Source organism: Lissotriton vulgaris, chromosome 10 (assembly GCF_964263255.1).
Source record: "Lissotriton vulgaris chromosome 10, aLisVul1.2, whole genome shotgun sequence".
Lineage (NCBI taxonomy): Eukaryota > Metazoa > Chordata > Amphibia > Caudata > Salamandridae > Lissotriton > Lissotriton vulgaris.
In genome coordinates this window covers 161,259,289-161,272,736 of record NC_141698.1, presented here as the reverse complement: position 1 = coordinate 161,272,736, position 13,448 = coordinate 161,259,289, and the positions used below count along the sequence as shown (strand labels likewise).

The 13,448-nt window shown below is 44.0% G+C and overlaps 1 protein-coding gene across 1 annotated transcript in view; it reads left to right on the top strand.

The window, feature by feature from the left end:
- GDE1 (glycerophosphodiester phosphodiesterase 1) overlaps positions 1–13,448 on the top strand; it is a 170,258-nt gene that overhangs the window by 153,824 nt on the left and 2,986 nt on the right. The window contains exons 6-7 of the mRNA XM_086940774.1: positions 4,083–9,055; positions 9,260–10,029. Of these exons, the coding sequence (XP_086796900.1) occupies positions 4,083–4,230 (148 nt within the window). The 3' untranslated portion in view covers positions 4,231–9,055; positions 9,260–10,029. The remainder of the gene's footprint in view (positions 1–4,082; positions 9,056–9,259; positions 10,030–13,448) is intronic.

Genomic DNA, 13,448 nt, shown 5'->3' with positions numbered 1-13,448 from the left:
CCACCCCCAAGAGTGACAACAAGGGATCTGGTTCCAACGTCTCGCCTATCATTTGTTATAACGCCTCAAACACCACCTCCTAATATTCTCGTACACAGCGGTAGTCCCACGCCATGTGCAGAAAATCCGCCCCAGGGGCGTGGCACCTGTCACAGCGATCATTGTCCCTCAAGTTAAGTCTGTGCATCTTAGTAGGTGTGTAGTATAGCCTATGGAAAAACTTATAGTGAGTGATGCAGAGTCTGCTGTTCGCGGACACCCACTCAGTGTGCAGGCAGCTATTCTCCCATTGTGTGTCCGTCAACTGTTATCCCAGGTCTGAGTACCTTTTCGCCCGCGCCGGTGCTGCTACTCTCTCCCTTTGAACATGCACTGTTTTATATATTAACTAAACCGAACGCATGGGTTTGGGCTTTTCTAATATAGTATGGAGCGGGGCTATTCGTACCGGTTCGTCAGGAAAAGTCGGGTCTATCGATTTTACTCCCTGCCGAAGTCTAACATATAGGAACACATCCAGCGGTGTCTGTTTCTCCGCAGGACACATGTGTGCCAGTACTCGGAACTTACTTTCATGGTACATATCTCCCCATGTAACTAATCCAAACTTCTCTTTAAACTTTCTAAAAACACCTCCTGTAGTAGCGGGATATCCGGGTGATAAGCAAGAGGCATCAGTGGCGTATATACCAGTTGCACTCCCAGAATCTCCAGTATCCTGCGCCATGCTTGGAGTGTACCATAAAGTGCATTTGGGCGCTGCTCCCGTTTCCCAATCCTCGTGTATATCGCCCCCTCTAGTTGTACAGGGTGGACCAGCCAGTGTTCAGCCGCAACTTGAGGCATATACCGAGGTTGATGGATCCAGAACCACACAAAGTGTGCCTGTGTTGCTGTATAGTACATCTCTATGTCCGGTATCCCGAATCCACCTTGGGAATAAGGTCTGATCAGTACTTCCCACTGTAGCTGAGGCCGTTTACCCCCCCCCCCCCCCCCCCCCCCCCCAGACTAGTCTTATCATCTCAGCTTATATGGATTTGAAAAAATAGCCTCCTGGGTGGTACGGTATGTTCAAAAATAAATATAGAACCTGCGGCAATATCACCATCTTGATTAAAGAGGCCCGTCCTGCCATAGATAGGGGGAGCGCAACCCACCTAGTTACGTTGTCTTCTATATTACTTAGCAGAGTTCCATAATTCGCCCTCATCAGTTCTTCCCTATTTCTTGTAAACTGGATTCCCAGGTACTTAAGCTCTCCTTCGCACCATTCCAATGGATAGTCCATTTCAAAACGCTGGACCGCATCCGTGAGTGGAAAGAAATTAGATTTAGTCGAGTTGATCTGTACTCCAGACATTTGACCAAAGACAATAAATTCCTGCAGTACCGGGTTTAGATTCTGTTGTTGGTCGCGAATATATAGGGTAATGTCATCCGCATAAAGCGAAATGAGTATTTGGCGCTGGTAGCACCGCAGTGCCTTGTCATTATGGCATTGCCGTAATTTTGCAGCAAGGGGTTCAACTGCCAACGCAAAGAGCAGTGGTGATAGAGGGCACCCCCTGCCTGGTGCCCCTCCTGATCTCAAACGTCTCTGAGATGTGTCCATTTGTCAAGACCTTGGCCATTGGGTTAGTGTAGAGTAGTTTAATCCAGTCCAAGAACAAGGGCGTGAAGCCCATCCGCCTTATCCACCCCAAACAAATAGCCCCATTCCAATGAATCTAACGCTTTTGTAGCGTCCAAGAAAATAGCAGCCATGGGGAGATCAGGGGAGATGGTGTGCAGTATCGCAAAGAGCGTCTGCAGGTTGTGGGATGTGGCTCTGCCAGGCACAAACCCAGACTGGTCAGGCAATATTAGATGTTCCATTAAGAGACTCAATCTCTTAGCTATTATTTTAGCCAGAATTTTTGCATCACTATTGAGCAGACCATAGAGCTAACTTAAACTTGGATTATCAAATAATCAGTGAAGGTCTCATCCAAGCTCCGCTGTGCATAGGGAGGGAGGGGTAAGATGAGTTAGTGTCAGACTCTAAAAAGCATTGGCAAAGCCAATACATCTCACCTATTAGAGGTCTATTGCTGCTATGAAACACGGCTAAAAAGCTTTGACGAAGCCAATAGATCTCGCATAGGCAAGTCCTGTTTGCCTCCCAGTGCTCGTTTCTTAGTGGCTCGGTAACATCTCGATGACCGTTTACAGTGCCGAAGCCCCCACTAGGGGTTTCGTTGAAGAGCCAATGAATGGCATTTCTCGACTGATTGAAGAGACCGCAGCATCTGGCAAATTAGTTTTATAGACAAACCTCCACTTTTTGATTGACTTCGGATAACACAGCTGTAGAAAATTGCACTTTACTTTTCTGATCACAGGTGGAATAAAATAAATATGTCCCCCAATAAACAGGCTGCACAGTTTTAATACGTACCGCACACTCAGAATGTACCCTCGTATTTAAAACAAGCAGTGAGAGCCTCAGCTCTACATCATGTGATTCTGTGCAAATCACTTCTTTTCCCCATGCCCCAAAAAATTGATTGTGAACTTGTGTAATGTAAGTGGTGCTCATGTAAAGCTCTAAAAGGAAGTGATGCCTCATCTGCTGTTGAATTAGAAGGCAGCAAAGAACAGCATACAGAAATGGAAATTCGTTTTACAATGGCCAAAACAAGTGAGTCAGATTCGAACATGAGTGGCCCTTCGAAGTGAACTGCAAAGTTTCTTTTTAAATGTGTGCATTTTTATATGTCTGTGCTTGTGAGGCCCAACGAATACCAACATTCCTGAAATGACAAACGAGTGGGCCAATATCTGCAATAGTTTGTTCATGGTGTGACAGTGCCATTTAGCAGTAATATTCGGGAAGAATTGCCCATTTTCAAATAGGGTGTTAATATAATATAGTTGGAATCCTCCACAAATGAGCAAAATCTTTCCAAAGGCAAGGTTAAAAAGGTTTGTCATGCTTCAAGAATTTGGGGATTGCAAGAAATAATTTCTTTGATTACAGCTATTCCAAAAGAGCAATCACAATGGTGTAAAGTTGACCAGAATATTCCGAATTTCATTTCTTGGCCTGTACTGCTGTCTAGAATGGTCACTTGACGTCAGATGAGTCTATTCCACCAACTGAGACCGTGTTTGCTGGTTGTAAGCCCCCATGGTTGTCGTGAAATCCATATGAAAGATATGTTTGTAGATTGAAGCAGTTTGCAAAAGAGTGTGGATTGCAACAATTGATGTCTACATTTGAGAACATTGGTAATAGTGACATTGGGCCTAAACAGAAATAGAGGCAAGGTGTACTGTTATATTAATAAAGGCTTTATGATATCCCTTAAGTAAGCATTAGAACCGGTTTGATCAAATTCAGCTCAAACTCCAAAGCTAGCAACAAACAGTTGCAGCCGGTGCAAGTAAGCATTGCGGGAAGGCGGGTAAAGTCAACAGACGGCAGATTAGGATTTATTTATTTAATTTGACCTATTCTGTCGACTCCCCCCTCGAGTTATTTTGCTGGTGTAGTGTTTCATCTCGCAGTTTGGCCGATTCCCACCGCACATATGAAACATTTTTCGCTACCTGGAGTCCCTTCCTTCTGATTCCTGCTTGTGACATGTTTGGTCCACAGTTGGTCTGGCTCCACACCTGGATTTCTCCAAAGTCCTGTTGCTTTTCAAGGAAAGGGTTGGAGTGTGCGCTATCATCCAATGCAATGATTTCGCATGTGCGTTTTAATGTGCTTCACAGTCATGCAGCGCTTCGTATGTTTGGGGTTGCGCAAGACAAGGAAGTAAATGTAACGCAGCACATACATTTGTTGGGCTGCCCTGCACTTATGTTCCTAAATCACGAGCAATGTGTGTCATTTATCTGGTAGTTTTTCTCTTGCTTCTCAGCAGAAATTGTGTTTCGAGGGGGCCGCGAGGGGACCTGCATGCTATCCTAAAAAAATAAAGACAACAACTTTATATTGTATATTTGAAGACGTTGAAGCCATCTCATTGTTCGTGTAAACTCTGATATTTGCTAAAAGCCATGCTGTTTCATTCTCTTTGCTCTTGTTGCAGAGCCTATGTGAAAGACTGGAGGTCCAGAGGGGTCGAAGTTGTTGGATGGACAGTTAATAACTTTGCTGTGAAAGCTTACTACGAGACCGTGCTTCAGACTTCCTACATCACAGACAGCCTGCTGGAAAATAGCCCCCCTCACCTTTGATGCAACACCCGATTCACGCCACGTTTACATTACAAGTGATGAAGACCTTGTCTTGACTGAACTCAACATGGTGTCTTCTCAGTTTTAGGCAGTAAAGGTGATGGCTCCAAAGCTTGGAAATTTGTTCATTTTGCAAAAGAGGCGAGCCACTTGAAAACACTGAACCATCGAAGGCATAGTGTTTGAAGAAAGGTTCCGGGCATTTACTGTCTAAAATATTTGCCTTGAACCGAATCTGTTTTTGTTGATTACTCAGACCTTAACACATTTTTTTAATATGATTGCTGCCTATTTTCCTAGTGAGTGTGTTTTGCTATTGATGCAGTTCCCAGTGAAATGCTTGCCTTCACTCAATATGACCTTTTTGTTAAATGGTGCTTTTAATCTTTTCAGTAGCACAGTTAGAACTTCCAGTAGGGATGCATGAGGGGACTGCGCATTTAAGGTTAGCTTTTGCATATTATTTAGCTGCTAGTTCATGTGCCACTTCTCCCTTGTGCATAATGTTTGATCGTGGTTCTTCATTTAAATGACACTCCTATAGAAGAGGTTTTAATCAGCCAGTGGCAAGGCCAAAATTCGAGGCTTGCATCTGAGCTCTTGACTAAATATTTCTAAAAGAGCTGTGCAGTGAAAAAACAAAACAAAAACATACTTTTTGTATACAGTACATTTACGAAATTAACAACATTCATGATTCAGAATATTTCTGAGATGGTAAAGCAGCCCTACATGTGTTGCAACATAAGCACTCCAATTGAGGCAGAATGATGCACCAAACGGCCAATGGCATGAGGTGAGAGAACAATCTGTATATATTTTAAAGAATTTGTAACAAAAGAGATTGAAGGCAATCACACTGACAAGCCAGACGTATACATTTGCTAGATAAACCATCAAACCCTACGGAGTTGAATGTGTTACTAATATTGTCATTTGGAAGTTGGCCAACAATTGGGAGGAAGTGAATCCTGTGTAAATATTTAAATTATGTTTCACATTTGTTTTTGTCATGTCCATTCAAATTATTGTTTGTGTTCTTTGCATTGTTGTGTATTGGTGCTTCCACTTAGTCGCATTTCGACCCCAGACAGCTCTCAGCATGAATGGCAGAAATAGATTATATCCAAATCAAATAGATGAAATATCTTCCTATCACAGTTCCCAGTTATATCTATTAGGTCAGTAAACGAAAACGCAGTAGAACTGTCTGATTGTATTTGTGATTTTATCATTTTTATCGTCCATATCAATGAAGTGCACGTTACACAATTGCTTTGAATGAAGATCCTTGAATTCAACTGCTTAATCAGTTTGTGTACGGTGGTAATGATACAACTTATTCTTTGATGTACCTAGATAACAGACCAGACCACATCAGCTCTTTGAGGTTTCATTTAATTAATTAATACATTCTGGACTCTGTGAAAGCAAGAATTTTCAGTTATTTGATTAGATTGTCACTCACTTTGCTACTATTCACATTGTAATTACTGTTCCCATCTGATTAACTATTTTGATAGATGTGATATTCATTGAAAAACATGTTTATTTGCATTGTATCAAAGAAATCCCAAACTGACTCCTCCGTGTGTTGTCTTAAGGTCTTCATCTGGTCTAATCCGACTTGTATGTTTGCTTTTTCTTTCTCTTTTTGTACTGTTTCCATCACTTTTTTTATGGTCTTGCTAAAAAAGCTTTAGCTATCTCGCAGAGCTCATGTCGGTAGAAACAAATAATACACAAGGAGGGGCTTTGAATCTGCCCCCTACAGCCGTTGCTTGCCTGAAATGTTATGTTTTGGATCAGCCCCCAATACTCCATTGTTTATTTGTAGTAACCGTCATCTTGAATGATGCCACTTTACCTTTGAAATCTTCTGTGAATCTGAATTTTACTAGAAATACACTGTTTTCTTTTTGTACTATCCATATATTGAATAGAAACAGTGACCATATGTTTACATATAAGCAGATGTCAAAAGTACATGTTCACACTGGTGCACTTTTTATTTTCCCCTCGTAATGTACATATTGATCATAACCATTAGCAAACGTTTGCACATAAGTAATCTAAACACATAAAGTGTTTGGCGCTTTAAGGTTAGCAAAGGTGGGGCTACTAATGAGCACAACTGGTAGATGTCCTTTGTTCAGCCATGAATCAGGCTGTACCTTTTTGAGGAAGAAGGATACCAGACTGTCTTGATTCTAGTATTATCTAACTCAATTTTGTTCCTCAAATTTATATTATCTGTAAGAAAATGTACATATTCAACAACTTCTTCCAGTGTTCAGCACAATATCATGTTTTAACTGTTCTCAAAATATTTTGACACCAAGTGATATTCCTTTATCCCTTCATCACGTGCCATGAAAGTATTAAAACCCTCTTTATCCCTTCACCATGTGTCATAAAAGTATTAAAACCCTAAGTTTGTTAAAAAATCATCCTTACAAAGGAATTCATTTTATTTTATTTTTATTTATTTTCTCTATTTTTTTCTTCATTAAACAACCGTCAGCATGGTACAAGTGACTTTATCAACAGGTACAATAAAGTACATCATCATCGTGAGCAAATAAAGAATTGTGTTCAGCAAATAAGGAGTTTCATTATTCAAAATGCAGAGATAACAAAGAGCAGCAAGTTCCAGAACAGGCATTTGATAATAGTAGGAGTAGCGATGGCGTAGCATTCTGAACATATTGGCACATGTAGCATGACAGAGTTGAGTTTCACACCACAGGTATCGCAAATGCGAAAGAAAAAGGAGAGGGGCACTTCCGGACCATGCACCAAGTGTGTGGGCTTAGGAGTCAGCAGCGATAGGATGTTCTATCAGATATGTCTGCAGCGGGCCCCATATGTCCCGGGGTCGTGAGGAGCGGGGGAGCAAGGCAGCATATGTACAAATTTGTTCTTGCCAAAGGTTCATATCGCCTAACCACTCCTTAAATTTAGGTGTACGGCTGTGGCCCCATTTACAGGCTACACGACGCGTGAAAGTTCGCAAACCCAGCAATACTGGGATAGGACCATACAGTGCAAATAAATCCCAGCCCAAAAACAACTATACAATGGGGAGCTCCCATAAGGGGGGTATCAAGTGGGCACGAAACCTCTCCCATGACCCCTCTTCGCTGTATTACAATCCCATAGGGAAAGCAAAAAAGAAAGACGACCCCCATAGGGGGGATACCAGCAATGTGGGGGAGGGGAGGGTGCCCAGTGAAGTATCGAAATTATCTACCAATCATGCAAATATCATGTATCCAAAAATGTTGCCATGAAAGATATAACAACTAAGCCCACCAGGCACTTATCTGACCAAGTCTGGGCGATAGGCACAAAGGAGTCTCCAGCATGGAGAAGGCACCAGAGTACAGCAAGGAGTGTTTATGTCCAGATGTACACAGCATAGTCTTTTTGGAGTTAAAATCACCATCGTCCCATTGCCAATCAGCTGTCAGAAGGAGAGGGAGATCTGGAGTCGTGGTCTTGTCTCAGAGAGGGCCTGGCTATCTTCTTCAGGAAGTCGTCTATCTGTTGCGCATTTGTAAAGATGATTTGCTTGCCTCCATGGAAAATCCGGAGTTTAGCGGGGTACAAAAGGGCGTATTCAATGTTGGCTTTATGTAGTTTTTATTTCGCCGGAAGAAATTTCCGACTTGCCTCCTGCACTGCGGGGGTAAAATCTGGGTAGACAGAGAAAGTGTTCCCTTCGAATTGTAATGACTTGGTCTCGCGGGCTTTTTGCAGTGCTGTATCTCGGTCTCGGAAGTTAAGAAGCCTGGCGACAATTGGTCTAGGGGGTCCCCAGGTGGAGGACGGGGCCCAAGAGAGCGGTGCGCCCGCTCCACCACAATATGGGGGGAAAGGAGTCTGCTCCAAACGTGGTTTTCAGGAGACGTTCCACGTAGTCCTCCATCCTGCCGGTGTTGGTGGTCTCAGGAATACCCACCAAGCGGATGTTGTTGCGACAGCTTCGGGCTTCAATGTCCTTGTTCTTGGCCGAGATAACTTTTAGCAATTTATCCATACTTGTGACTTGTTCCCGTAATTGAGATGTTGTATGCTCAGTTTCAGAGATACGCTGTTCAGCCTCTTTTATCTGGCCATCATGCTCGTCTACTTTATGAACCAGGAATTCCAGACGATTGTTCATAATGTCCATTTTACCGGAAAAATATGTCAGACTGTGCTTGACGGCCAGAAGTAATGTTTTGACGTCATCGCCAGGGTGCTGCGAGGATGATTGACTAGGATCCATGTCCGGCGATTCAGAGTCCATCGAGGCGGAGCGTGTCGCAGCCTTCTTGGTCTCAAATGTCAATCTGGGCTAGCAGTTATCTATTTTCCCTATTTCGCCCTGAAGCAAAGCAATCGTTCGTGCTGCAACCGCCGCAGCCCATGATCGTCTGGTGTGTCTTCTTCCTGTAGGCAGTTATACCGAGTAGGCAGCGGCCCAAAAATGAGGGGATGCAAAGCGCAGTCCGCACCAGCCGGGCAAAAGGTCAGGCCACCAGCAGCGAGGCAATCCGGGGGGGTTAAGTAGACTGAGGTTTCCGGGGGACTGCAGCGACTGTGCGGTACCTCAGGCAAAAGCCCATGACACAGTTATGTGCAGGGAAAACGATGGAAGGTGGGGCGCACACCTGCAATTGCTGCTCTGATCCCCCAAGATGAGACCCAGTACAGCCAGATCAGATACGTGGCGCGCCACGTGTGGAAATATATGTGGATTCTGCTGGCAGCCGAGCTAGCCTAGACAAATATGTAGTTCTCTGTGTAGTCCCCGCACAATGCTCTGATGTTGCATCTAGTAGCTGCAACCAGTGATCAGGTGTATTGTTGAAATAGCAGCAACAGTTCTAATCACACAGTGTGAAAAAGAGAGATGGAGGGGGGGGCCCACTCAGCCCATATCCATCAGCAACAATAGTCTATATGTGCCCCTCGAAGTGAAGACAACACAGCGCTTCACAGCCACCAAGCCAATGTGCTCCCAAATACCTGCCTTCGTCAGTCTGCCTGGGGGTAGGGGGGTCTGAGGGGGGAGGCCGCGTGGGGAGGAGATCACCCGGGCCGGTAACCAAGATCTTCGGTGAGCGGGCCGAACGGCGGTGAAAAATGGCGGGCCGCCTCCGTCACATGCGGGCAATGATGGCGGCTTACAGGAGAGACAAGGATCACAGAGCGGCCTCGTGCAGGCCCCGTAGAACTGTGTGGAGACTGGAAGCTAACGGCACTCCGCGGCTCACTGCGTGCCGCCGATAATGGAGTCCTTCCTCGGGAAGACAGCAGCTGGCAGTACAAGGAGGCCCCTCACTGTAGATGGAGCGTGTGGCGTGATCGCAGAGCAGCCCCGGCCTTTGACCACGAGGGGAGCCGGGGTGATCGCATGAGGTCAGCCGCCCAGCGTGGGAACAGCAGCGTGGCAGCGCAGGGGCTCTAAGTGACACCCAGAGCTCCAAGTTTCCTACCACCGCATCAGGGGCTGTAGCAGCAGGCAGATGGCTTCAGCGGTCGAGGAAAATAGGTAGATAAGCGGATAGTTGTTGGATATTTTCACCAGGTCTCCGGAGCTCACAGGTGTGCGGCCATCTTGGATGTGTGCGACCTAGCGCCCCAAAGGCATTCATTTTATACTTCAATAAATTCTTTACTTATTGTACAACAGTTTTCAACTCTACTGAAGGTGAAGTGTCCACTTTTCCTTTAGATTACGGTACAAATACAGTCTTCTGTGTAGCCAGTGGTAGGTTTGACTGTCTCAGTCCTTAATACACCATTCAAGTCAAGTCAAGTCAAGTCAAGAGTTCTTTATTCGATGGTTAAAAACCATCATAAAAGCGCAGATTTATATACAATTAAAAAACAATTAAATCAATAATGAACCCAACTTGCAATACAATTCATGAAAAAAACAGATTACATGGTACAGTCTAATACATAGTATAAAACTAATCATAGTGCAGTACCATACACAGTATATAGGGCTAATCACAGGAGTTTTTACTCATCCCCTAGGGACCTCCATATTCTCACCGCAATTTTAATAAAGTTAATTACACAGCATAACACTCAGGGGTCATTGGCCTGTTGCAGGAATAGTAAAGCTGTCTTTGCATGTCTAATTTTAGCACGTTTAATAACACTAATTAAAAATGTCCGCCTTGGCATCGAGTAAATGGGACATAAAAGTACAAAATGAAGGGAGTCCTGCGGAGACCTATTGTCGCAGCCGCAGGCTCCCTTCTGCTCAATTGATGTGTTAAAACCCATAGGGGATGCTAATAAGAACGGTAATAAATTGAGCCTAAAGCGACATATAAAGTACCTCTCCTGGCATTGTGCATGAGGCGCAAGTAAGGCTCCATACCATCCGTGGATACTATTAGATTGTGTGCTCTTACCGTGATTTTTGCGTCTTCAGCCTCAGGTCTAAGCTTTATTCTAAAATCTATAAAAGCCTTCTTTATATGCAGCTTATGCAAAGGAACAATTTTTTCTGGGTTACTAAAGAGGGAGCTATACCCCAATGCATCCAAATTTTCCTTTACATAGCTGAGCCATGATATTCTCATACATTTGTCTTTTTTAAGGCAGTCACTTAGGATTTCTCTACTCAAGGTGGCATCAGGATTGCACCATATTTTAATCCAAGCCAGTATTGGTCTTCTTTTAATCAAAATCTTCCAAGTATTGCATTCCCAGTTCTCTGTGAGCAATTGATGCTGGCACACTTTGGGGAATTTTGAGAATAGACCTTAAGTGCCTATTTTCTTCTGTTTGTAATTTGCATACATTGACAAAACCCCATACTTCAGCCCCGTACGTAAGTTTTGAACAACACATGGAGCTGTACAAGTTCATTATTTGCTCAGGGCACCATCTGCCCACCCTCCTGCCGTAACCTGCAATGGCTCCATTGGTGGATAACATTTTGGAACACCGGTCTTCCACCAAACTATCAAATTTTAAAGCTCCATCGAACAGTATGCCTAGGTATAAGAATGACTTCACCCTTTGGATCTTATGATTTCCAATCGTGAACACTGGCTTTACCCCTGGTTTATGCCCTGCTACCATAACAAATGATTTTCCCAGATTTACAGACAGATCCAGTTCTCCCATAAAGCTGACAAACCCGTCTATTAGGGTTTGAAGACTCCTCGGGTTACGGGCGAGCAAAACCACGTCATCCGTGTATAGCAGTACTGGAATAAAACGTGCACCAGCTCTGGGACGATCAGTCTTCAGGTTTAACAAGTGCTGTTCTAGCCCATTAATGTAGAGTGAGAATAGGAAGGGGGCAAGAATGCACCCCTGCCTAACCCCACTCCTACAGGGGAACAAATCAGTCAGACCCCCCTCCATGTTGTACCGTACTTAACCAGGCCCACCTCAATACCCATACTCAACATCATGGCCCATAGTTTTTCCCGGTTTACATGGTCAAATGCGGCCGCCAGGTCCCTAAAGCCCAAATACATATTCTCGTTACTTACTTTAATGTATTTGGCTGTTAACATGTAGAGATTCAGGCATTGGTCACCCGTGGACCTTTCTGACCTAAACCCGTACTGAGTGTTGGAGATAACATTGTTTACCTCTGCCCACTCAGTTAGGCGATTAAGAATCCCCCTCCCTAATAGTTTAGCTGACACATCTATTAGGGAGATAGGCCGGCAGCATTTCGGGTTGTCCCTATTTTCTTTTTTAAAGATGGGAACTATAATGGCCGTCGAGCATGAGCGTGGGAGGCCCGACTTAACCGCCGCATTGATGACCCGTGTCATTATTGGTGCCCAAAGGTCCGTATAGCTCAAAAATAAATCGGGGGAGCCCATCTGGACCTGGGGCTTTATTTTTTGACAAGCTCTCAATCCCATCTTTAATCTCTTTGAGGGTGAATTCTATTGGTACAGGATGAAATATACTGCCAACATCACCCCCCTCCATTGCAGCCTCGTGGTTATAAAGGCCCTTAATGTGTTCAGTCCATTGTTCCGGTAGGATGTTAGACCCTATGTTCTTGACAGTAGTCTCATTAAAACAAGGGTCATTAATTACCCTCCAGAACTCTGACATGTCCTTGATCTCTGCAGCTTCTCTAAGGTCCGCCCAGGCCTCCACCTTTAGTGCCTCTTTCCTTCTATTTACTTCCTTTTTATAGACCTGTCTGCTCCGTAGTATTTCCAGGTTATCCCTAGGTCTTTTTTTAGGTTAAATTTGAGTTCCCTTAAGGCTCTAGAACAATTACCATTGAACCATCTAGGTGCTGATTTGGTTCTCAATGGTGCCTTAATTCTCAATAGCCCATCCACTATGTCAGTTAATTGTCCAAATGTATTCAACAACAATTGTCCCTCTATTTCCATGTCTAAACAGCCCTCTATGCTGGCTCTACCTACTTCCATCAATAACTTGTAAAAACGTGCCTTGTCTAGATTAACCCACCTGAGCCGACGTCCCTGCTCGGTAACCTTCTCCATAATCCCAGTATGTTTTCTACAGGCCCCAAACACTTCCTCACACTGCAAGTTAAGTTCTAGAGGGTTATGGTCACTGAATATGCTCCATGTAATACCGACAGTAATTATTCTATTTTTAAGTGCCCTTGACACCAATATAAAATCAATACATGACAGGCACCCTCTTCCTTTGAATGTGGGTGGTAAGGTGCCATTCTCTTCCCTAGCCATCATACTAATAGTGTGCACAAGGTCATACTTATCTATAATCCTACTGAGGGTTAGGCCCGCTTCTGAGTGTTCAAAGTGGGGTCCGGTTGTTACTGGGCAAGATGACCATGTTTCACCAGTGCTATCCAGCCCTTGACAAAGATGACAATTAAAATCACCTGCTATAATACTGGGTGTAACCCCCTTCTTATCTATATTTACTTCACCCAGTCTTGATGCCAATTCTAAAAGAACTGAGTAATTCCTGCTATCACTGACTCTATTATAAGCATTAAAAATTCTCATGGTTAATCCTCTCCCCCTAAACTACAACCTGTAAATCACATGCAGACCTGCCCACTTTTGACCAACTACCATCCAAGGTCAGATTCACATAAATTGGCTCTCCCCGATCTGGATTTTTGTGCTGGTTCGAAAAAACACTTATATCCCTGCATGTGGAATGGGCAGTTATCCAGGGCCCACGTCTCTTGCAAGATAATGACTTGATATTGGCTGATATATGTG